At 36.1% G+C, this 27,839-nt stretch overlaps 1 protein-coding gene and 1 pseudogene across 10 annotated transcripts in view; both read right to left on the bottom strand.

The window, feature by feature from the left end:
- LOC105219786 (protein PALS2) overlaps positions 1–27,839 on the bottom strand; it is a 111,800-nt gene that overhangs the window by 25,054 nt on the left and 58,907 nt on the right. For all 10 annotated transcript variants that reach the window (XM_054226427.1, XM_054226422.1, XM_054226424.1 and 7 more), the window contains one exon: positions 15,460–15,534. In XM_054226427.1, the coding sequence (XP_054082402.1) occupies positions 15,460–15,534 (75 nt within the window). The remainder of the gene's footprint in view (positions 1–15,459; positions 15,535–27,839) is intronic.
- LOC114805005 (small nucleolar RNA U3) lies at positions 21,765–21,957 on the bottom strand (annotated as a pseudogene).

Here is a 27,839-nt window from a genome sequence, read left to right as displayed (position 1 = left end):
TGGAGAAAACACATATCGTGCAAAATAACCTGCATGAAGATAAGAGCAGCACATTTAAATTGGCTTTTAAATAAAAATTCAAAACTTAGCCTAGACAACAAAGTTCTATTATACAACGCGGTCATAAAGCCGATTTGGATGTACGGCATCCAACTGTGGGGTACGACCTGTGCAACCAATATCGATATAATTCAGAGATTCCAATCAAAAATGCTTAGAACAATCACGTGCTCACCATGGTATATGCGTAATGAAACTATCCATAAAGATCTTGGTATTCTCATGGTAAAGAAAGAAGTAGAGAACAGCAGAAATAAATATTTGTCCAAACTCCGCGATCACCCAAACCCATTGGCTAATGCTTTATTACATTCTTGTAATCAATCACGTCTAAAAAGAAGAGATATGCCAGCACACTGAGGAGCAACGTTTCACCAAAACAACTCAATCAATTGGTTGAGCTTGTCTAGTTTTAATTAGAATTAAGATTTTATAACTTATTGTTAGGCTCCAAAGAGCAGATTCAATAAATAAAGAATTATATGAAAAAAAAAAAAAATTGCTTAAGTTTTATAAAAGCTTCTATGAATGAAGGATCTTTTGCATTAATTCTGACTCCTTTCTTTAAATATTTTGTAATTGGTTGTGCTATCTTTGCATAATTTTTAACAAATTTTCTATATTAGCCGGTTATACCTAAAAAGATCTTTATCTGTTTTTTCGTTTTTGGTAATTCTAATTCTTCTATTACCTTTATTTTATTTGGGTTAGGTTTCATGCTATCTTTTGTTAAAATGTGCGCTAAAAATCTGTTTCCTTTTTAGAAAATTACACTTATCCTTTTGTATTTTCAAATGTTTTGATTCGAATACTTTTAAAACATCTTTAATTGATTGCAAATGTTCCTGCAATGTTGTATTAAAGATGAGTATATCATATAGATATACTACACAAGTTTTATTTATAAAATCTTGTAATATTTCATTCATAAGACGTTGAAAGGTTGCCGGTGCATTCATTAACCCAAATGGCATTCTAGTAAATTCATACAAGCCATGAGGAGTTACGAACGCTGTCTTACACCTATCTTCCTCTTTAATTGTAATTTGATGGTACCCTTTTGCTAGGTCCAATGTTGTAAAATATTGGGCATGTCCCAATTTATCTAATATTGATTCTATATTTGTTAAGGGATATTTATCAGCATTCATTTAATTTTCTGTAATCAACTACTATTCTGTATTTTCTTTTTCCTGAATTATCCACTTTTTTGGAATTACAATCAAGGGACTTGAGTATCTAGAATTACTTTTTCTTATAATTCCTTGCTCTCCCATTTCTTTGATTTGCCTTCGAACTTCCTCTTCGTGTTGAGGAGGATATCTGTAGTACTAGTTAATTTTTCTCCTTCTTTAAATAATAAATTTTCGAAAATCTTCAATAATGCCGTGATTTCTCTAAATTCTTCTGTATTTAAATGATCTAACTGAATTCCTTTTATTTTTTCATTCGTTGCCTCTAAAGTGCATATTTCACTGAAGTTGAATGGTTTATTTAAAAAATCTGACTCATTTTTATTTAATGAAATTTTTCCTTCTATTATTTATGTTTCTGTCTGTTTTGATTTCGTTCATTTTGTCCTAAATTTGGTCTATAGTTTCTTAACATTTGTGGACTTTGAAAGTTACCTGAATTTGATCTATGATTGTTATTAAATCTTCCGCTATTTTGTTTATATTGGCCTGATGTGTTATGCCTAATGTCATTTTGGTAAATTTGGTTATATGAACCTTGATTATTTCTATTCCCATAATTTATGTTATTTCTTTGTCCATGTCCTCTATCAGGATACTTTAATTTTTGTCATTTGGATTATCTCCTTTTATTTTTGTCTAACAAGACTCCTTGAGTCATTTCTTTTATTGTGTTAACTAGTAAACTGTCCATGTTACTCAGGTCTATGTAGATGTCACCTCTATAGTATAAGGTCAATTCGTCCGACTTATATTTAATGTTTTGAATTTCGCTAATAAGATCATTAACACAACTCTCCTTAAGATTTCCTATTTTCTTGTAAAGATGGTATGGCTCTACGTCCGGCCTGTACATCAGCTTCAATGTCTCCTTTATAAGATGACATTTATATGGTTGTGGGATGTTGATGATTGTCTCCTTAGCTTCGCCTTGAATATCGTCCTTAACTGATGAAAGCAGATTTTCGATACTGCTAAAAAATTAATTAATGGTGATATCTCCGGTCACCGTGAATGTTGGTAGATCGTTGACTGTTTTCAATAAGAAGTTTCTGCTACCACTATTCTTCTCCGTCCGATTCCACAGTTCTAAGTCTGCTAGCCTCATCTGCTCCAGCTGCTGTTCTCTGCGGGCAAGTTCTTCCACTAAGTCCACCGCTGACATCTGAGTCTGCCCGTCCTCTATCTTTCTTCTTTGGTCGAATTGTTCTTGTCGCTTCATTCACTTTTGCCTTTTTTTATTTTTTTTATAAGTGCTCACTGAACTTTATTCTTAGTGGTGTCCACTTCAACTTTATTTATTTTCCTAATTTTCGTTTTAGATATATGTATGGTGTGGTGGCGACTCCGTTAGTGTTCACTCCACACCTTTTTTTAACCAATATTCACTCACACAATGAATGTTCACTACACCTTTGGTTTTGGTGGTGTCTATTTTTGTTTTGTGTTTGACTTTTGATATATATATATTTTATTATATTCTGGAGGGTCTGGTCAAATCCTGAGTTGGCTACAGATTCGCAGAATTGTTTTTGGGTATTATAAAAGTGATTTACGCGAAATATAATTTTTTTAATTTTACTTTCTTTAGGACACGGTTCGTATCCCTGGATCCTTTAATTCACTTTACTTTTTTAAAGGATCCTAGCGACTGCGCCAATTTTAATACTAGAATGTGTCTAAGCGTTTTTAAAAATAATTACCGAATTTGTGAAAGAAAAGACCAGTTGAATTAGATGGTTAAGTCAGACTGAATTTACAATTTAATGGTTCAAGTTAATGGTACAATGGTATTTCTGCTTACAAAGCATAATTACTTATTTTACTTATTACATATGTTTTACATTAAAGTATGCATTTGCTTATGCATCGTTATTACTTAAATGCTGACTAATGTTAATGAACTCAGGTTATTCAAGTTCTCGGAAATATTGTGAATTAAGTGATTTTGTTTTATATCTTTTATATTCATTTTTACAAAAGCAAAGGAAATTGTGTTTTATTACAGTTTTATTGATTTCCGGTTGTCTGGTTTATTTCGTTAAGAAATTCAGCAAATTTATCAGTTTTACTATTTGTTGTTGGTTTTTTTCTAACAGGAGTAGAGTTTTTACGTTGCCTTGAAATGACTCTACGTATCTTCCGTTCATTTAACGGTCTGGACCTTTACCGTCAAACCTTTAAGCTTATGTGTTCGCCGTGAAAACTGACAGCTTGGTACAAAAACATTAAAACAAAATTGACGACGAAGCACAAAGTACATTCAGAAAATTTTACCATAATTTAGCTTCTGATGAGGTTTTACTCCAATATCCTGAACTTACCCCGTTGTCAGAAAAAAATCCAAACAGCAAAATTAAAATTCATTTGTTGAAGAATTTTCATATTTAAATTTTATTGTAAGCCCGGAAGACCGCACCGTTTATGTTGAAACTATGTCCGGTGAAATATCCTCAAGTAACTCAGGTTTATGCAGTAGAAGTACAAATATAATTTTACAAAAAATGTATGGGCATGTGCTCACAAACACTAACGAACCAATGGACTATACTGTAATCTTCCCACACTGTGTAAAATTCAAAACTCTATATTAATAGCTTTTCGTGATGTTAAGTTTATTCATACTGAACTTCTCGACATAGATTTAATGATGACCAACAGTAAACAAAAGTAACATAACACAACCGGCCCCATCGAGAGTTAAATGAAAACTTTCAACCAATTTCTCGATAGTGCTATTTTCCAAATATTTAAAAATTACTTGAAACAATTATTACAAACAGAAAAACATGTTTAGAAAATAAGTACCAATGCAAACCACCGGATCTAGTGTTGGGTAAATCTCCTATTCCTAATATTATGTTCCCACAGGCACTAATACGCCTAGACAGACGGCAAAGTTAATTCGGATTAACTGCGTTTTTAATCAGTTCCAAATATGCAGGTGACAGACGGCAGCAGAACGAGTTATAAACTCCCATAACAGCTGATTGGCAATAATATTTCCATTTTGGTAAAATAAACTTGAATAGAAAGCAAACATTGCGGTTGATAGCCACACAGTTAGTACAAAATCACTAATTATTAAAAAATATACATAAATACGTTATTATTAGAACTTCCATTTTAGAAAAAATTAGCAATTTCATTGCAAGCGTATGTTTTTGTTTACATTTATTTGAAAAAAAAACAGATGTCAGTATTGCATATTTTCATTCACAATAGGTTAAAAGCGGGCATGTTTAACAATGTTGCCAACGAAAATGCCACGAACTCCCACTATCTCTCTAAAATTTTGAGGATTAAATGGGAGTAAGCAAACGGGGATAACTGAAATAACTCTCGAATTAACCCCGATTAGAGCTGTTAATCCGAATTAACGCCGCCGTCTGTCATGGGTATAATCCGCTCGATTTAACAAGATTTCGCCATAAAAAATGTCACTTATTTTTTTTTAAATAAATTTTTTTTTTTTAATTTTTATATTAACTCATAAATTGTTTTTCATAGTTTCACAGCAGAATCTTTGCTAGCTAACAGTACAGAAACACTCTTATGTATATGTATGAGTCCAAAACATCTGATTTATAAATCATGACATGATAATATAAACATGATATGGGATGTTACCAGGAGAAATCCTTCACATTGATGTATTTATAATTTCTGAACTGTATAGACAAATTAATTCAATTTGCTGTCGTGGAGCATATTGCGTCCAGATTCATGATCGATATTAGAAATGCAGCAAATTAATGGATCGATTTAGTATTATTGGCAACCCATAAGTACAATTGTAGTATAATTTTCGTAATTAATGCTAAGCCTATTGATGTGTTTCATAATAATGAAGGAAATGATGACGAATTTGTTAGTTGCAAATCAAGATAGAAAAGCTGCAAGGAATATTAATAAACAAATAAAAGATGTCGCACCAATAAAATTAAACGAAACTGAATGAAAGTATCTGGAGTTAATATGATACCTAAGCCGGGTAAAACACTACATTATGTCACATCTTATAGGCCAATATCGCTGATGCCTGTTCTATCGAAAGTCTTCGAGAATGTTCTCATAAAGAGGCTCAAATCAAGAACAGATCGAAAACACCTTATCCATCTATTCCATTTATATAAATGGTACTCCTATACCACATCACAATAATGCTAAGTACCAAGGAATTACCCTAGATGCTAAGCTTAGCTGGAAAGAGCATGTCAAGAAAAAAGGGTGAGCTTGATTTAAAATATGCTAAGTTTTTCCATCTAGTCGGTAGGAGATCCACGCTTTTAATCGAAAACAAGCTGTTCATGTACATATAATCAAATACATTTAGGCCAATTTAGGCCTATGGAGCTCAACTATGGGGGTGCTCAAGTCAAAACTGTATTGCCTGCATTCAGCGCTTCCAAAATAAGGTACTAAGAAGTATAGTTAAAGCTCCTTGGTATGTTAGATCTGCTGACTTTCACCGTGATTTTGGTGTAAATTCAGTAGTAAACGAAATAACCAAACTTACAAAGACTCACGATATGAAGAACGAGAAAACCGACTGAAACGTAAGAGGCCTTCAGACTTTGCAAGGCAACTGTAGCAGCAAATTAATTCCTCTAACATTTAACTTTTAATTATTATTTCTAACATATTAGAATTGAATTGTTGTTAGTATTTAATCATTGTATACTAGGTACAATTGTAATAAAAAAAAATTTCGTGATTAATGCAAATGCAATTGATGTGTTTCATAAGAATGAATTAAATGATGACGAATTTGTTAGTTGCAAATCAAGATATTGTTTTCGGTTTTCGTATGCCGGGAAAACGTTAAAGTTTTGGTACTTGGTTGTAAAACACAGGCAATGAGTAACCTTACCCCAACTACACAGTAAAGCGATGATGACCTTGGCATTCAACTACAAGACGCTAAAAAGAACAAGTAAGGAAATGCTAAGCTCGGGTGCAACCGAACATTTTATACTCTCGCAATTTATTGCCATATTTTTATTAAGACAACACACAATTTGATCCATATATTCGGCGTAAAGTCCAATAGAATAACGAAAATCCTCATATATAGTATATGGGCTGAGGTAATTCCTGAACCGATTTCACTCATTTTCACCAACACAATAATGTGTGAGATTATATACTCAATTTAGCTAAGATATTTCACATATTAACCGATTTATAAGGTATTAAGCCCATTGTAGTTATTACCCGATTTTAACCATTTTTGGTACAGAGACACACTATTAGAAGAAAAAGATTCCCTCTGCATTAAACTAAGATATCTGAGAGATATACCGATATTTTCGGTGAAAAATTACCCTAAGGCACTGAGCTCTTCATATTCGATATCCGGGGCATTGAAAAGTTATAGTCTTATTTCGACACTTTTTTCTCAAGTGATGCCACAGATCATATACAGTATTTGTGAAAAGTTTTATTCCGCGATATTCATTGGTTTCTAATGTATATATTATAAAGTGAACGAATCAGAAGGAATTCAAAATTGAATTATATGGGAAGTAGGCGTTTTTGTAAACCGATTTCATCCATTTTCCGCATGTGTCATCACGGTGTTAAGAAAATATTGTATACTCTTACTAACTCAACAAATTTCCTTAATTGTGTATTAAGGCATTCATTGGATATTTCTTCAACTTCAGTTGTCAAGGTGTTAACTGTTTCAGTATTTGTCAATTGTGGTAAGACTATAGCTTCTGCTAGAATACGCTTATTCGCTTGCGTGGATATTAGGGTAATGGGGCAGATTTTATTAGAGTTCTGTATAACTCTTCCACCCATTCTAGTAATTTAAAATTTTGCTTGTTTCGTTGGCAGTTTTAGTTTACTTTGTGCCTTAGACGCTATGAAGGATCGTTGTGATCCTTGGTCTATTAAGGCTCTAAGTTTGAATAGTGCTCCTCGGTGTTCGATGGAGACGACTGCTGTGGGTAGTAATACCATACTTTGAATTTCGCTATGTAATGCATGGGTCTTTGATGTCTTTGAGTAACATAGTGCCTCTTGGCCAAATTCGGGGTTTTGTGTTTCGGGACTTGCTGTTGCAACTAAACCCGTGGTTCTTTTTGTGCTAATGTAAGCATTATTTTGGGGTGGCATAGGAGGTTTGTTAAAATGCAACATTGAGTGGTGTCTTTTTTGACAATAAACGCAGTTAAATTTGCTTTCGCAATTATTTATATTATGTGTGTGGGACAAGCAGTTTGTACAGAGTCGTTTTGATCTGACAAAGTTGTTCTTTTCACTAATATTTAATTTTTTAAATTTCTCGCAAGATTCACATATTGTTTCCATTTGTTGGCTTGGTATGACATGAAGGAGTGACTTTTATTCACGTGTGTATTGTATTGGATATGTTTGCTGGCTTGAGGTTTAAGCAAGTTTTTACTCGACTCATTTCGAAGACTAGTTACATTCATATTTTGGCTGCCCATTCGCTCAGCTATCTCGTACTGAGCAGCGAGGAATTTTTTCATTTCCTGCCATGTGGGCATCACTCTTCTAACGTCTAGTGACTGTTCCCATCGTAGTAACGCAGCCTCAGGGATTTTACTGCACAGATAGTTACTATCATATGGTCCCAATATTCTACGGGAGCATTTTGTGTTTGTAATACTGATAGGCAATTAGTCACTGGCGAGTAAAACTTTTGAAATTCATGGCTGGTTTCTTGTTTAATTTTAGGGTAATGTAGAATAGTTTTAATCGGATTTTCTATCATTACTCTTTTATTTTCGTATCTTTGGACTAGTGCTTGCCAAGCCAGCTTAAAACTTTCGCAATTTAAGCCGAATTGCTTGACGATCATGCCTGCTTCCCCTTGTGTTTTATACCTTAGGTGGTATAGCTTTTGTGCATCTGCGAGTTTAGGATGATTTATAAAAAGGGCTGTGAACATGTCCCGGAAGTACGGCCATTGATCATAACATCCGTGAAATATTTCCGTATCGCATGCTGGCACTTGGAGATAAATGTCTGAATTATTTTATTTGTGCCAGCTCTACTCTCGATTGGGGAGTAGGCGCGATTGACTTCAAAAGTTTTAATTGATCTGAGATCATAATTTTTGTGTCTACATACTGGTCTGAACAGTTTTCATATTTGGCGTAAGCCGAAGATTTAAAATTTTCTGGTAGATCTGAATCATCAGTTTCTACTATTAAGTCATACACAGCTTGGAGACGTGTCCAAAAATTTACAATTGTTTGACCTTTTATTTCAAGTGCCGATTCATAGTTGTTTTGCATCGGCGAAGATGTAAATCGAGTGCAGTATCTTATTAGACAGTCACTCTCAGAAATGAAATTAGAGTACAACATGTCTTTCCCCCTTTTCGGTTTTGTAGCACCTTGCTTTGAGCGTGTAGCTTCTGCAGGTGTGCATGGACTCTTATCGTCTGTAATCATTTTAGGAATTTTTAAACTCTGAGTTGATTTAGAGTCTTTTGAATCTATGTTCATTTAGACTTTTAAAATTGATTAATAGTTTAATATTAATAATTTTCTTTATTAAAATTAGCGAACCGAAAACTCTTTTTACGCAAATAAGAGTTTTTTTTCGTTGTAATTATAAAATACGCTTTTGGTTCCGTTTTTATTTATTATGCGTTTGGAATCTCGGTATATTATTAGCTACAGACTTATTCGAATGTCCTTGTTTATATGATCGCGCGTAAGAGGTCAATATCCTTTGTACATATGAGTGCACGTTATGTGCTTGTTTGTGTGCATGTAATATGCGTTAATTATGTTGGCTACAAACCTGCTTGTTTTTGTTGTACAAAGAACAAGGGGTATGTAAGAGAATATTTGCCCTTGCGGGCCGTGATTATAAGTAAATGTACAAATTGTATAATATAAACCGATCGTGTTTTTATGATTCTTTAATTGTTCAAATTTACCCTATGTTAGTTGGATATATAAGCATTGGTAGCACAATTACAATACGTATGCGTATGTACGTTTGTTTGCGCGGTAAGAAGACTGTGGTAAGAGAGAATTGAATGATGTGCGGGTCTTTGACCTCAGCACTTATAATTATGTATGCGTGTGGAGGTATTAATGTAATGTACCAACATGCAAATGTGGGACGTATGATTTTGGAAGTGAAGAGAACGAGAGAATTGAATTGTTCAAGAACCGGTTTTTAAATAGAAATATGTTGTATATGTATGTAAGTATGTAATATGTTAAATACACAGTATTAATTTATATGCTGTAAATCAATATGCAAATATGTATGTTCTTTTAAATCTTTTTTTCTTTATTTGATTTCTTTATGCCGTATGCTTATTTATTTAATGCAATCCTGCTTGCTGTTTCATGAAACAGAAGGGGTACTGCCGGAAATTATTGCAAGTAGATGCTTGAATATTTTTTTTTTTTTGAAGTGATTATGTGTGTTTGTTTACACAAATATAAGCTCGATTATAATTCTCGATTTTTATAAATTTATGTTATATATACATACATAACAAAGAATTTGTAATTTTATTTTGTTTTCTCCACCTTTTTAAAAAGGTGTTTACATACATATGTACATACGAACTAATAATAAGAATGGATACACTCACTCTAGTCCGCCTCAAAGGGGTATTAGGGTGGTACTTAAAATGTGTGTGTATGTAGTTTTTAATTCCTGATTTGATGTCCAGCAGGTAGATTCCTGTTGTCCTGTCGTGTCCTCTCATGTATGTTAGTGTAGATTTTTTTTAACTGTTATAAGTTACTGTGGTTTTAATATCGCGCCCGTTTTTTTTTTTTAATGTATTTTATGTATGTGTCTACACTTTCACTGCACCTGCACTGTCTCTATGTATTTAGTATGTATTTTTTTTCTTCACCGCACTTTGATATTGGTGTATTCTTCCACAAGTGCCTTTCTAAAGGCTCGAAGGACCATATAGTGAATTCATCACTTACCTCTGGGTCCTCTGTTCCACAACACTAATGTTTTTTTTATTTTCGTTTTATAATAGTTTTTTATTTTACAATATTTTGAATTTAACAGAAGTTTCGATTCCAACAATAAAATAATTTCGATAAAATCGGTCGAGTAGTTCCCATTTTCCAGTTTGTAAAAAAATCCGAGTGCCATTTCTCCTGTAAAATTTGGTGTTTCTGATGTTTTTCTGATGAGTTAACCCATTATTCCCAATGGTAAAAATAAATGCATATTTTATTATTTATTTATTGTTTATTACGTTTAAAAATACATAAAAAAAAGAGAAAATCATTTAAAAAAAAATTGATTAATTATTTTTCATTCAGTGAAATGTTGCGCCTACGTCCTCTTCCGCGGCTTCCTCCAGCGGGTACTGCATCGAATACTTTCAGAGCTGGAGTGTTTTCTTTCATCCGTACAACATGACCTAGCCAGCGTAGCCGCTGTCTTTTTATTCGCTGAACTATGACAATGTCGTCGTATAAATCGTACAGCTCATCGTTCTATCGTCTGCGGTATTCGCCGTTGCCAATGTTTAGAGGACCATAAATCTTGCGCAAAACCTTTCTCTCGAAAACCCCAAGAGTCGTCTCATCGGATGTTGTCATCGTCCACGCTTCAGCGCCATACATAAGGACGGGAATAATGAGCGACTTATAGAGTTTGATTTTGGTTCGTCGAGAGAGGACTTTACTTTTCAATTGCCTACTCAGTCCAAAGTAGCACCTGTTGGCAAGAGTGATTCTGCGTTGGATTTCAAGGCTGACATTGTTGGTGTTGTTAATGCTGGTTCCCAGATAAACGAAATTATCTACAACTTCAAAGTTATGACTGTCAACAGTGACGTGGGAGCCAAGACGCGAGTGCGCTGACTGTTTGTTTGATGACAGGAGATATTTCGTCTTGTCCTCATTCACCACCAGACCCATACGCTTCGCTTCTTTATCTAGTCTGGAAAACGCAGAACAAACGGCGCGGTTGTTGCTTCCGATGATATCAATATCATCGGCATACGCCAGGAGCTGTACACTCTTGTAGAAGATTGTACCCTCTCTATTTAGTTCTGCAGCTCGTATTATTTTTTCCAGCAATAGATTGAAGAAGTCGCACGATAGTGAGTCACCCTGTCTGAAGCCTCGTTTGGTATCGAACGGCTCGGAGAGGTCCTTCCCGATCATGACGGAGCTTTTGGTGTTGCTCAACGTCAGCTTACATAGCCGTATTAGTTTTGCAGGGATACCAAATTCAGACATCGCGGCATAAAGGCAGCTCCTTTTCGTGCTATCGAAGGCAGCTTTAAAATCGATAAAAAGATGGTGAGTATCGATTCTTCTCTCTCGGGTCTTTTCCAAGATTTGGCGCATGGTGAATATCTGGTCCATTGTAGACTTTCCAGGTCTAAAGCCACACTGATAAGGTCCAATCAGTTCGTTGACGGTGGGCTTTAGTCTTTAACACAATACGCTCGACAAAACCTTATATGCGATATTGAGGAGACTTATACCACGGTAGTTGGCGCAGATTGTGGGGTCTCCCTTCTTATGGATTGGGCAGAGCACACTAAGATTCCAATCGTCAGGCATGCTTTCTTCCGACCATATTCTACAAAGAAGACGATGCATGCACCTTATCAGTTCTTCGCCGCCGTATTTGAATAGCTCGGCCGGTAATCCATCGGCCCCCGCCACTTTGTTGTTCTTCAAGCGGGTAATTGCTATTCGAATTTCTTCATGGTCGGGTAATGGAACGATGAATGGGATTACTGGACTTATATTATACAAGCAAGTCATAAAAATACATTTAAAATATTTCACTTACGCTAATACTATAGCGACTAGTGTGAATGAAATATTTTCAAACAATCAGCATGAAGATGTATTTGACATTTTTTACACATATAAATTGTTGTACTTCTACACTGTCTACATCTTCTTCGACGTTTATTTTCGTTCTCCTCTATGACATGACCAATATTATCGAAGCGAGTATTGGAAGGTAATTCGTTTTTGGATGGTCTTCGTAAATTTCTATTTGAATTACTCAAAAAGTGAGAATTATCTGCAAGTTGGGCTTCTTCGGTTTTCATCAAACTAACAGCAAAGTAAGATTTAAATTCTAATTGAGTCATAGATCGCTCATTTGCCAGATTGTAAATCTTCCACGAGTTTACTAAAACACTATCTATCAAATTGATGAACAGTGGCCAGCACCACTTTTTCCCTCTTACTCGAATCCTATAATTGGCAATTCCATTATCATGCAGATCGACACCTCCCATATTTTTATTATAATCTGCTATAACCTGGGGTAGTGGCACATTCACCATTTTTTTAGTTTTCTATCATAACGTTTTGCTGCAACCAATGGTTCGATTTTTGCGTTGTTAGTCCACATTCACTACAGAATTGTCATTCCATCGAACTAATAGTGCTTCATATTTTTGGTCAAAGCTTAAATCAAATCACCTTCTCTCGTTTTTCTGAAGAGTTTTCGTATTTATCATGGTTTTGTTCATAGTTCTATTTTCTCGAATAGTACCATTCTCTTTCAGAATGCAAAATAATTTGTGTGAAGAAAATAAATTATCAAAAAAAATGCGATGTTTGCGAGGATCTTCAATGACAGACAATAGGTCCAGAACAGTTTTTTCTTCTAGACCTAAATCATTTCTATTGTCGTTAGTATCCTTTCCGCCATATGGAATAAACCGATACAGATAACCATTTGAACAACACAAGCACCATATCTTGAATCCAAATCTTACAGGCTTTCCTTTGATGATTTACTTGACGAAATTAGTGTGAAATGAAATTTCATTGAACTGTGCGAACATATTTTGGCTAAATATGTATGCATTTTCAAAGTGTTTAATTTAGTGTTTTGTATAATTTATTAAATACCCAAGCCAATATTTTTCAGCAGTGGCATCATTGGCAAATGTTATAAAAAATGCTAGTTTTGACAGCTCTCTCTCGAACCAAAAAGTCTCGTATCAAGTTATCTATGCTATTATCAACGTTCTAGAACCAACTGTATAATAAAAACAAAACAGAACTACTCCTTGAATAGCGAGAACCCATTATTGACAATACATTTCTAACACGAATGGCATGCTGAGTAACAATAACAACTGACTATTGTTACTCCCAACGTTGCGTATACGCAATGTTTCCTAGAAATGTAAGATAAACAACACGTGTAGGTAGTTTTGTCCACCAAAAGGGTTTATATCACAAATAAGATATTGTTAAAGCTTTGTACAGTGTAAAAAGTAAAGCTTTATTTAAATTAATATTTTTTATGATTGGATAAATATACCGATACCAAGATGACTCAATTAGCAGTTTTGGAATGATAAAAATAAAATGCATTTGTATTTGAAAATCCATAAAAAAAATTTTTGTCTATCTGTTAGTTCTTCTTTTTGAGACTGGATTACATTTCATAGATTTATTTCCTCATTTAAAAAAAAAAAAAACAAATTTGAAATGTTGTTGTATAGATGGGTTAACCATTTTAATTTTCAACCTAACCTTTAATGGGTAGTGGACGTGATTAAAATCCGATTTCAACTATTTTCATAGTGTGTGGTCCGGTACGTAAGGGAACCGATTGCTGAAAGTTTGGTTTATATAGCTTTATTGGTGAGATATATACAAAAAACATATTTGGGGGCGGGGCAACTCCCACTTCCCAAAAAAAATGAATCCAAATATGTTCCTTACTAGGGCGATCCTGTAACCAAATATTACTTTTATAACTTTATTAATGGCTCAGTTATGTCACTTTATTTGTTTTCGGTTTTCACCATTTTGTCCATCTTCGAAAGCAACCCTCTCACGGTCCCAAGGAACATGTGTACCAAGGTTCGTCAAGACAGATATTGATTTTGACTCGTCTCGTCACGATTGAATCAATATATTGTCAATATTAAATCATGACAGTCTTGTATGAATCGTTATATAAGCAGACACCAACGAGAAGAGTTGACCCACATAATTAAACCAAACGATAAACGATTTTATTAAATTCAAAAAGTGAACACGATAAAGAGAAATTTAATCCTCGTAAAAGTATATCAATATGTAAATAAAATAAATAAAAATAATTATAAAACATAATTAAATATTAAATAGTGAGAATACAAAAATATAATTTACATAATCTGCTTAAAGTCAACCGAATTGTCGAAAATATATGCTATTTTGCTCGAGTCTTGGGCTAGATCTGGTCCGTTTTTATATATTTTTTGCAATAAACTAAGGCAGCTCAAGAAAACAATCCCTACGAATTTCTTCAAAATATTCTTCATTATTAATTTTTAATATTTATATTCAGAATACACGTGTTTGAGTCACTATTGGTAAGTTGATAATAGAATAGACGATAATAGTGATAAGATACGATAAAGATTTTCGATTGAAAATGTTCCTGCAATCATTGATTCCGTAGATAAACTGTTTCACCACAAAGTGAGAATATAAAACTGTTTTATTGACCTCTATCGACAAATTTGATAAAGTGTCTGTGCTTTTTGCTTTGTTCAAAAAAATTAGAACTGACCTTTAACTATTGTGAAATTTCTTCCAAAAAAAATATTTAATTCGGCTGAGGCTCTTTGAGAAAACTCTTTCGCTATTTCGAGGGGCCAACTTTATATCGCTTTTAAATATCTTTAATTTATTTTTGTTAGTCTGTTTTTGCCTCTTGTCTCTAAAATACCCATTTAAAATTTAATTTAGTCCGACAGCAGTAATTAGTTACACAAAACCTTCCAAATGGTTTATGTACTTCTTTTAAATTTCCGCAACTCACTCATCAACGGATAGATTGCGACCAAAATGTTCGATTTTGAGGATTCAATGATTTGATAATGAGCGACATCTATTAGTCGCGGAATGTATTTTTTTGGGTCGGCAAGTGAGTTCAATGTGATCGTAAATTTTATTTTGGATACGTTTTCTATGATTAGGCCTATTATTTATGTATGTAGCTCATTGGAAATATTTGTATCGATTTTTTTTACACAAATTTTAAAGAGGAAATAAGAAATATATATGTACATTTCACAAGTATGGATGGCCTAAGTTCGAGTTATGTATGTATGTAATTGGCGTATAAACCGTTAGCTGGTTATAGCCGTTAGTTCGAGTTAACCGAACATTACTTGCATCAATACAATGACCTGGCTGAGTAAATATGATTAATATAATGTGAATTTGTTGATGATAATTACCTCATATAAGGAAGCAAGTGATTCCAGAGTGCGCGCACGTCGAGAACTATAACGAATTGATGATTGTCGATCGAACTAAAAAAAAAATACGTACACAATTATTAATAATATATCGTTACTCAAAAGTTCAAATAATGTTTGATTTAAAGCATATACACATAGCCAATAAAGTCTGCGTTCACACATTTTTTTACAAATTTTCTTTAGTTTTACTTATATAAATAGCTTTTACTTTACTTAAAAAAAATTATGAAAAAAATGGGGAATCGCAGACTTTATTGGCAATGTGTATGTATACAATTTATTACATGGCGCATATCCTAATAACATAACCTAATCTATATATTCTAAAATGATATATATATATTCTAAACTGATATTTTAGAAGTTTTCAAAACCGGAGCTTCTTTTGTAAGACCCCCTTGTAATCTATTGGCTGATGTCCAGAGTATACAGATTTTGTGATGGGAACACTACTCCAGCATACTGAATGAATGAACATAATTCCGCAATTCCGCAATGGAACATATGTTCCATCGTGCGACCATAAAGAAATTCGAATAGCAATTACCTATACACTTGAAGATCTAAGCGGCGGGGGCCGATGGATTGCTCGGGCAGCTATTCAAATACGACTGCGAAACTAAAAATGTTCGATGATGGGGTCATGTGTAGAAGTTCATGTAAGTGACGAAAGTTCCTGACTGCCAGGAACGATTCTTATATTCCCTGTATATAAAGACTTGAAATCAAAATTGTCACTAGGAATTCAAGCTCGTCGTAACCAAATGATAAATATCCCTCGTAACGAAAGTGTAGTAATTACAGACCAGAGTTCGAAACCTGGTAATTCTAAGGATATCCTTGTCCAGGGAAGCTATGCAAATGTGGTAAAACGCAACGCTGTGCAAATGCAACAACCGCAAAATCCACCAAGTGGAGGTATTGAAAATATGATTCTAAATCTGACTCAATGTATGACACAATTCATGTATACCATGCAAAACATGATCCAAGATTTGATCAAATCTCAAAATCAAATGTTACAAACCTTATTATCTAAAAAATAAGTATACTAAATATTTGTATATGGAATGGCAACGGTGTAAACCAACACAAACTGGAGTTAATACGATTTCTGACTGAAAAAAGCATAGATGTTATGCTGCTACCAAAAACTCATTTAACAAATAAAAACAATTTCTTTATAGCGGGATATAGACTTCATTTTACAAAGCATCCAGATGGAAAGGCGCACGGTGGAACAGCAGTATTGGTTAGAAATCGGCTAAACTTTAGAACCACATGCTACAGCGCAGCTACAAGCTACAACAATATCATTGAAAAATCGAGGTTCTGACCTCAATCTGACGGCTATATACTGTTCACCTCGTTTTAAAATTACAGACTGCGAATTTAAAGATTTTTTTGGAACGCTAGGTCCAAGATTTATAGCAGGTGGTGATTACAATGCAAAACATATGTACTGGGGCTCACGTCTTATTAATCCGAAAGGACGACAGCTATACTACACTATTATAAATAAGCACAATAACCTTGATATAATATCTCCTGGTAAGCCGACATACTCGCCCAGTGATAGAAACAAAATACCAGACTTAATAGATTTTGCTGTAGTCAAAAATATAGATAGATCGCTAATAACAGTAGATACATGTATTGACTTATGTTCTGATAATTCTCCTGTACTTATAAAGTTATGCGAACAGCTCATGATAGTTGAGCCAAAAGTACCTCTAACATCTTTTAAAACTAACTGGTTGAAATATAGAACATATATCAGTAGCCACATTAATATCGATTTAAAAATAAGTACAGGAAGAGATATTGATGAAAGCGTAATGGAATTCAATGATGTAATAACTAATGCAGCTGTCTTGGCAATACCTAAAAGAAAAGTTAAGGTTTTTAGAAACATGACTAATAATGAAATAAAAAAGCTTGTAAATGAGAAAAGGCAACCGAGACGTGAATGGCAGTTAAGTCGTTCCCCTTCAACTCTGCGTCAACTGAAATCGGCTGTACGTAAGTTAAAAAAAGCACTTAAACGCGATGAAGAATACAATACTGAAAATTATATAAAGCACCTGTGTCCAAATTCTAGCAAGAAAAACTCCCTTTGGAAAGCCCAAAGGTATTTTAAGTCTCCAGTAGATTCCAAGATTCCTATAAAACAGTCGAATGGTAATTGGGCGCGCAGTAATAAGGAAAAGGCAAATTGCTTTGCAAATCACCTAGAAAAGGTATTCAACCCAATGTCCCAAAAAACAACTTTAAGTTGCCAACTTTGCCCAATATTGCAAACGAGTCAAGCGTGTCTATTAGGACGTCTAATTATCAAATTATCAAAATCCGAAAAAGTCTTCAGGACACGATAATATTACTCCAAAAATGTTAATTGAGTTGCCAAATATTGCTATATCAGTGCTCTTTTTGCTCTTTAATGCAATTCTTGGTTTCGGGTACTATCCAGTTTCGTGGAAAAAGTCGCAGATCATCATGATATATAAACCTGGAAAAGACTTAACACAACCATCTTCCTACAGACCAATAAGTCTCTTACCATGTCTTTCCAAAATATTCGAAAAAGTTTTACTATCATAAATGTCTCCTTTCCTCCACGAAAATAATATAATACCAACCCACCAATTCGGGTTTCATGCTAAACATGGCACAGTAGAGCAAGTGAATAGAATTACAAACGAAATCAGGAAAGCATTCGAGCACATCTTATGGAAAATGAAAAACACTTTACCTTACGAATTGCATAAAACATTGGAGTCATATTTAAGAAATAGGAAATTTACAGTTAAAGTAGCAGATTTTATATCAGAAGAACGAGCAATAAGGGTCGGTGTACCTCAGGGCAGTGTATTAGGTCCTACTCTGTACATAATATATAAAGCAGACATTCCAATAGCTAACAACGTATTGACATCCACTTTTGCGGATGACACAGCCATAGTAAGCCGAAACAAATTCCCCATTAGAGCATCAAGAGTATTAGAGGAGCACTTAACTTGTGTCGAAGAATGGCTAGACAACTGCCGAATAAAAATTAATAAGCAAAAATGCAAGCATGTTACATTTTCTCTAAGACCAGAAACATGTCGGTCAGTTAAAATAAACAATGTATTAGTACCCCAAGCGAATGAAGTAACTTATCTTGGGATTCACCTGGATCGAAGGCTTACGTGGCGGAAACATATAGCGAGTAAAGTAACTTGCATGAAGTTAAGAGCAGCAAATTTAAATTGGCTTCTAAACTTAGCCTAGACAACAAAGTCCTGTTATACAATGCAATCATAAAACCGATTTGGATATATGGTATACAACTGTGGGGTACGACCTGTGCAACCAACATTGATATAATTCAGAGATTCCAATCTAAAATGCTTAGAACAATAACGGGTTCACCATGGTACATGCGCAATGAAAATATCCATAAGGATATTGATATTCCTATGGTAAAGAAGGTAATAGAGGACAGCAGAAAGAAATATATTTCTAAACTTCGTGAACATCCAAACCCATTGGCAAATGCCTTGGTACATTCCAATCAAACGTTTAAAAAGAAGAGATCTACCTGCCTACTAAAGAGCAACGTTCTACCAAAAAGCTCAAACACATTCTTGAGCTTACTTAGTTGTAAATAGATTTAAGATTTTAATACTTATTGTTAGGCTTTAAATAAAGCAGATTCAATAAATAAAGAAATATTGAAAAAAAGGAACGATTTTTTTGAATTTGGCTCAAGAAGCTCACGACTTTCGGTCAACAGCTATTTTGATGACGACCACTGCAAACGTATAATAAGGACTACGAATTAAGGGCATGCACCTGGAATGTCCGGACCCTTAATTTGATAGGTGCCACTGGCCAGCTGGTTGATGTCTTCGTAAGAGTAAAGGCTGACATCATCACTGTGGTGGGAGAGAAACTCCGTCGTCGAGTCCTGACATTCACCCCGCTGGATGAACGTCTAGCCACAATCCGAGGCTCTTCACCATATCGCTTATTTGCGATGCCCCGATACTTTATATGAGCGCATAGAACGCACCTATGAGTGCTTCTCCCGCCACGATGTCAAAATCATCCTTGGCGATTTCGATTTCAACGCTAGGTAAAGAAGGTGTCACAACAGTCGGAAATTTCAGCCTCCATGACGAAACATCGCCAAACGGCCTCAGGCTGATCGACTTCGCTGGGGCCCGAGAATTGGTCGTCTGTAGTGCTAGATTCCAGCATAAGAAAATACATCAAGCTACTTGGCAGTCCCTAGATCGAATCACACGCAACCAAATCGATCATTTTGTTAAAGATGGACGACATATCGCTCATTTACATGAATAGTGTCACAACTCAAAAAAGTCGATTTTTCAGGAAAACGGTTTAAAGTTTTCAATTGTCTCTCATTTAAAAAAAATGGTGCGTGGAGTCCTTACGTTCGGAAGAAGTTATACTTCTTAGTGATATTCCAAGAAATGCATATCATTTTGTATGAAAGAAAACTAGCGAGAGGGAAAGGATGAAAATATGGTGGAGTGACCAACACTTTCTTAAATTCACATTTTATAAATTTATTATGCACATTTAATAAAGCAAAGTAGAAATCAATTATCATTTCTGGGTTCTGACGGATTGATATCTATAATATTTACATTTGGATTATGATAACTAAAATACGATATGAAATGTCTTACATCTATTTTATCTATATTTCTCGCGAATACCACATCAATAGTCGTACCTCCTTTAGTCGCAGGATCATTTCGTCCATTGATCATTTCTAATGTAAATTTCTCTCTGAGGAATTCCAGTAATGGTTCAGCTTCTGGTAATGAGAAATTTACATTGAAATCCCCCGCAAGGAGTACCGGTTGTTCGTTATAATCTACTGTTTCTCCGATAATATCTGCAAAAGCTTGCGAACCTGCAGTTGACAACGGTAATAATGCGCAAGCATACAAACATACATATGCGTACTGTACTTATTATATATATATACACGGGCAATTCACAATCTGGTGCAAATGGTTTTGCATATTTGCAATTGCAAATGAGCGAGGCATATTGTTGCTTTTCTACTAACAGAATATACAGCGACTGCATTGACTGCATTATTATATATAATTATTTGTATAAAACCTTGGAATTTATTCATTAAAATCACCACTCAGAAGTCGTTTTATCCGTTGTAACCGAGCACAGTGGTTCAGCTTGTATGATGGCGCGGTCATAAATACTTCCCGTTGAGAGATCGCTATGAAATTTTCACCAAAAATCTAGAAAAATATTTTAAATATATATTAAAAAAATTGGCCCCATCGGACTACTAGGTCCTATAGCTCCCATAGAGCGGTAATTGCTATTATATGGCAATGATGTGCAAAAATATATCTCATGGTCATGATTGGAGCGTCAAAACTTTCAGTAAGGCTTTGGAAAAAAAAGTTAAGAAAGCGAGAAAAAAGCTGAACATGATTTGTCGTTATTGTTTCTCTCATCCAACCCCCATATTCCACCTATAAGAATAATATCATATAAAAAAATAATGTAGGGAAAAAGCAAATTATCAACCAATTTAGTACAGTTCATTTTTTCACTGCCATTCAACAGCCATTATAATTAGAACAAAAACTTATAATGTATCCTCAGTAAACTGTACACAGATTGAAATAAAGGCGATTTATCCTTCTTTCCAATCCCATTTATGATGAGTTTGAACTTAAAAATAGTTAATTCAAAGGCCATTATTATTTTGACGATTGCAAATACATCTGCAACTTTCCGCACCCAACTTTAGCACTTTTATTACCTTAAGACTCTGCTAAATACTATAAAAAATACAATTAAAGGGGGATCGCGGGGGAACACAATTAAAACTTTATGTAAACACATTGAAGACAAAGAAAAAAGATCCCAAAAAATATAGGTGATATAAAACACTAATTTCACAAAAAATACAAATATCGTTAGTCTTAATTAATTTCACAAGTTAAAGTAAATACCTTTAGCTTCAAAATCCATTAAAAATAATCTTAATTCGTTAACCTGAACAATTACCAGAACAAATGGAAGTCCTTTGTTTCTGCGAAATTAAAAAAAAAAAAATCTGATGTGCTTTAAAAAAAAATCCGTTTAACTCTATTTTTAGAAAGTATCGTTAGATTTTTAGGAAAACCCGGTTTGCAAATAGGAAGTGTGGACAATTTAGAGGCCATCGGTATACATTTTGTCGAAAAATCGTGAGATGGATTTTTTGATTTTTGGCCTATGGCGGAACCACTGTGCCGAGTGAACATAGAAGAAACAACATTTCTAATATGCCACAAGACAAAATTAGAAATAAAGTTCATAAACCTCACGCTGTCAGATAAAACGATATACCTCCTCATCGCGGGTGGTAATACTTTCGATTTGCAAAGAAAGTAAATGAAGATTGACTACAGAAATGATCCTGTGAAGTATAGATTTCACTTTTCAACGGCCAACGCAGAGTATTTCAACCAAAAGTCACATAAAATAGTTGAGAATTCGCAGAAATGAAACAGAAACGAAAGAAAAATAAAGCGCAAGCATACAATCATACACATGCGTACACATGTGAATATGTCACCACCCGAAATTTAAACATTGTTCTACAAAAATAAAAATTGCTCAAATAGAATAAGCATGGCAAGTGCTTTAAGTTCTCTGCTTTACTCTCTTTCACTGAAGCGCAACCTTTTTCGAAGTCGTATAAGAAGTACAAGAAATGCTCAAATGGCATATGGCAAGTGCTTTAAGTTCTCTGCTTTACTCTCATTCACTCTCTCTCTCTCTCGCGTTAATTGTTCAACGCTATTCCCTCTGCACTGAAGCATTAAACAATTATCACAACCTTTTCCGAAGTCGTATAAGAAGTACAAGAATTCCTCAAATGGCAAGTGCTTTAAGTTCTCTGCTTTACTCTCATTCACTCTCTCTCTCTCTCTCGCGTTAATTGTTCAACGCTATTCCCTCTCCACAGAAACGTTAAACAATTATCGCAACCTTTTCCGAAGTCGTATAAGAAAATATAGAAAAATGTCATAAGTGTATTGAATAAACTAGTGGTATGTAATATATTTAATGAAATTCTGAGCATAAGTGGACTAAAAATAGTAAACTTTAGCTTTTTCGTAGGCATAAACGTGGCCCCTTTTGAATTATGTCGTTATTTGTGAAAAATATAAATCAATTTCGCTGTCATAAGTTAAATGTGTCGTATTTTTTTCTTTTTTCCTTTTCACAAATATCGTTCTAACATAAAATATGTCGTTTTTTTCTGAAAAGAAAACCAAATTCACCCTATGATGACCGGTATTGTAACACAAAATATGTCTTTCTTTCTTAAAAAAATCCATGCCTAAGTCTGGCACAACTGAGATTTTCGTTGATGTGGTTAGAAACAAATATTTAATATTTAATAATATTTTACGGTTTATATTTCTACGCATCAAGATGAAATTTGTATACAATATGGACGGATGAAATTACGCACATTTGTGCATACTCAACTAAAAGTTTCTGAGTTATGACACTATTCATGCAAACGAGCGATATGTCCAGTGCTTTTGATGTGCGTACGCTTCGTGGTCCCAACATCGACTCGGACCACTATCTTGTAGCAGCTAAGATACGCACCCACCTCTGTACAGCAAAGCGCGCACGTCAACAATCTCAAGGAAGTTTCGACATTAGAAGTTGCAATCACAACCGACAGCCGAAGCAATTACCCGCTTGAAGAACAACAAAGCGGCGGAGGCCAATGAATTGCCGGTCGAGCTATTCAAATATGGCGGCGAAGATCTGATAAGGTGCATGTATCAGCTTCTTTGCGAAATATGGTCGGAATAAAGCATGTCTGACGATTGGAATCTAAGTGTACTCTGCCCAATCCACAAAAAGGGAGATCCCACAATCTGTGCCAATTACCGTGTGATAATATCGCCTATAAAGTTCTATAGAGCGTACTGTGTGAAAGACTAAAGCCCACCGTCAACAATCTGATTGGATCTTATCAGTGTGGGTTTAGACCTGGGAAATCAACAACTGACCATATTCACCATGCTCCAAATCTTGGAGAACCTGTGACCTGTGAAAAGAGGATCGCAACACACCATCGATTTTAAAGCTGCTTTCGACAGCACGAAAAGGAGCCGCCTCTATGCCGCTATGTCTGAATTTGGTAGCGCTATGCAAAACTAATACGGCTGCGTAAGCTGACGTTGAGCAACACCAAAAGCTCCGTCAGGATCGGGAAGGACCTCTGCGATCCGTTTAATACCAAACGAAGTTACAGACAGGGTGACACACTGTCGTGTGACTTCTTTAACCTGATGCTGGAAAAAATAATTCAAGTGCAGAGCTAAACAGAGAATGTACAATCTTTTATAAGAGTGTACAAGTACTGGCGTACGCCGATCATATTGATACCATTGGAAACAACACCCGCGCCGTTAGTTCTGATTTTTTCAGACTGGATAAGGAAGCGAAGCGTATAGGTCTGGTGGTGAACGAGGACAAGAAGAAATATCTCATGTCATCAAAAAAATAGTCAGTGCATTCGCGTCTTGGCTCCGACGCCACTGTTGACAACCATAACTTCGAAGTCGTATAGCTTGGAACCAGCATCAACAACACCAACAATGTCAGCCTCGAAATCCAGCGCAGAATCACTTTTGCCAACAGTTGCTACTTTGGACTGAGTAGGCAATTGAAAAGTAAAGCCCTCTCTCGACGAACCAAAATCTAACTCTACAAGGCGCTTATCATTCCCGTCCTGTTTTATGGTGCAGAGGCGTGGACGATGTCAACATCAGATGAGACGAAACAAGGAGTTTTCGAGAGAAAGGTTTTGCGGCAGATTTATGGTGCCCTAAACATTAGCAACGGCGAATACCGCAGACGATAGAACGATGAGCTGTACGAGTTCAGCGAATAAAAAGACAGCGGCTACGTTGTTGTTCGAATAGACGAAAATGATCCAGCTCTGAAAATGTTCGATACAGTACCCGCTGGTGGAAGCCGAGGAAGAGAGAGACCTCCACTGCGTTGGAAGGACCAGATGGAGAAGGACCTGGCTTCACTTGGCATTACCAATTGGCGCCAAACTGCCAAAAGAGAAACGAATGGCGCGCTGTTGTGGACTTGGCCAATGAAGAAGAAGAAGAGGTCGGACTAATGATTGTCAGAGGATTGGAACCTAACCAGTGTGGGTTTAGATCTGCAAAATCCGCCATACGTAATATTGATATCATTGGCAACAACAACGTGCCTTAATTCAGCTTTTTTTTCAAACTGGATAAGATAGTGAAGCGAATGAGTCTGGTAATGAATGAGAACAATACGAAATATCTCGTGTCATCTAACAAATAGTCGGTGCATTAGCGTCTTGGCACTCACGTCACTGTTGTAAGTCATAACTTTGAAGTTGTAGATAAGTCCATTTTGGAACCAGCATTAATACTAATAATAATGCAGCCTTGAAATCCAACGCAGAATCACTCTTGTCAACAGATGCTACTATGGACAATGTCAACACCCGGCACTAGAAGTTTTAGAGAGAAAGGTTTTGCGGAAGATGTATGGTCATATTAAACGGCGAATACTGCAGATGATGGAACAATGACCTGTACGAAAAAAGACAACGGTTACGCTGGCTAGGTCATATTGTTCGAATGGACGAAAACACTCCCGCTTTGAAAGTGTTCGATGCAGTACCCGCTGGTGGAAGCAGAGGAAGAGGAAGACCTGGCTGCACTTGGTATTACCAATTGGGTTTAACCAAGTGCTCACGCCACATAATTATGTATGAAGAAATCAGGAAAGCAGTCGAGCACAGATTCCTGTTCAGCTATTTTTCTCGATGCAGCTCAGACGTTTGGCAAGTTCTGGCATGAAGGCCTTTTAAGGAAAATCAAAAAGGTTTTACCATAAAAATTGCATAAAACTTTGGAGTCATACTTAAGAAACAGGAAATTTACAGTTAAAGTAGCAGATTTCAAATCAATCTCAGGGATCAGATACAATCTCAGCTAGGATCTCAGCAAGCACGTTACATTTTCGCTAAGACCAGAGACGTATCGGGCAGTTAAAATAAACAATACCACAAGCGAATGAACTAACTTATCATGAGATTCACCTATATCTCAAGTAGCGAAAACATATAGCGAGTAAAATATCTTACATGAAGGTAAGCAAATTTAAAGAGGCTTTCAAACAAAAATTCTAAACTTAGTTAGACAACAAAGTTTTGTCATAAAGTCGATTTGTATTTAACTATCACGGGTTCACCATTGTTTATTCGTAATGAAAATATCTACAAAGATCTTCCCATGTCTATGGTAAATAAAAAAGGATACAAGAAATAAATAAATATGAATTTGGAACATTTCTGTAATTAAACTCGCTTTAAAGCATGCGTCTAGTTTTAAATTTATTTAAGAATTTATTACTTATTGTTAGGTTTAAAAATATGGAGGATGGAGTCATATGTAGAAGTTTACGTAAGTGAGGAAAGTTTCTGACTGTCATTCACTTGGGAGTGGCCAGGAACGATTCTTTTACATGTGGCTCAAGCAGCTCACGACTTCCGGTTTTAGACCAAGTATCTTCTGGGTAGCCAACAGACATCCGTTTGGAGGCGAGCTAAAGTGAGAAGGCGAAACCCGCTAATGCGGTTGTGCGTAGGGTTTGGGACCCACCACATAAAAACACCCCCCAATGAAAAGAAAAAAAACAGCCTCGGATGAGAGACCCCAATTTTGATGGCGACCACTGCAAACGTTTAAAGGACTACGATTTAAGGGCATGCACCTGGAATGTCCAGACCCTTAATTGGGAAGGTGCCTCTGCCCAGCTGGTTGATGACCTCGTAAGAGTAAAGACTGACATCACCGCAATCTAAGAAATGCGATGGACGGGACAAGGACGGAAGAAGGTGGGTCCTTGTGACATCTACTACAGCGGCCATATAAAGGAGCGCAAATTCGGTGTGGGATTCGTGGTGGGAGAGAGACTCCGTCGTCGAGTCCTGGCATTCACTCCGGTGGATGAACGTCTAGCCACAATCCGCATCAAAGCGAGGTTCTTCAACATATCGCTGATTTGCGCCCACGCCCCGACGGAAGAGAAGGACGAAGTGATCAAAGATACCTTCTATGAGCGCCTAGAACGTACCTATGAGCGCTGCCCCCGCCACGATGTCAAAATCGTGCTTGGCGATTTCAACGCTAGGGTGGGTAAAGAAGGTGTCTTTGGCACAACAGTCGGAAAATTCAGCCTCCATGACGTAACATCACCAAACGGTCTGAGGCTGATCGACTTCGTCGGGGCCCGAAATATGGTCGTCTGTAGTACTAGATTCCAACATAAGAAAATCCATCAACCTACTTGGCTGTCCCCGGATCGAATCACTCGCAACCAGATCGATCATTTTGTGATAGATGGACGACATGTCTCCAGTGTTTCTGATATGCGTACGCTTCGTGGTCCCAACATCGACTCGGACCACTATCTTGTAGCAGCTAAAATACGCACCCGCCTCTGTGTAGAAAAGCGCACACGTCAACAAACACAAGGAAGGTCCGACATCGAGAAGCTGCAATCACAACCGACAGCCGAACGATTTTCTACTCGACTTGCACTCCTGCTCTGTGAGAGCACTCATCAGCATCTCGGTATAAGGGAGCTGTGGGACGGCATATCAAACTCCTTACGTACAGCTGCAACCGAAACCATTGGTTTTCGGAGAAGCCAAAAAAAAAAAACAGCTGGTATGATGAGGATTGTCGTCTCGCAGTGGAGAGAAAACACACTGCCTACCTCGCAATGTTGCGATCGACCGCAACACGAGCGGGATGGGAAAGATACCGAGAGCTGAAGAGGGAAGCGAGACGCATTTGCAGAAAAAAAAGAAAGAGGCCGAAATGCGTGAGTATGAAGAGCTTGACAAGCTGGCCGACAATGGTAATGCTCGAAAATTTTACGAAAAGATCCGGCGACTAACTTAAGGTTTCAAGACCGGAGCACACTCCTGTAGGACCCCCAGAGGTGATCTAGTTATTGATGATCAAAGGCATGAATGGCAGTGAAAGTACAACAACAGGAAATGGCGAACCCGATTCCCCAATCGACGACGATGGAGCAGATGTTCCATTGCCCGACCGTGAAGAAATTCGAATAGCAATTACCCGCTTGAAGAACAATAAGGCGGCGGGGGCCGATGGATTACCGGCCGAGCTATTCAAATACGGCGGCGAAGAGCTGATAAGGTGATTGCATCAGCTTCTTTGCATAATATGGTCGGAAGAAAGCATGCCTGACGATTGGAA

This window comes from Zeugodacus cucurbitae, chromosome 3, assembly GCF_028554725.1.
Source record: "Zeugodacus cucurbitae isolate PBARC_wt_2022May chromosome 3, idZeuCucr1.2, whole genome shotgun sequence".
Lineage (NCBI taxonomy): Eukaryota > Metazoa > Arthropoda > Insecta > Diptera > Tephritidae > Zeugodacus > Zeugodacus cucurbitae.
This window is presented reverse-complemented; position numbering and strand designations above follow the sequence as displayed.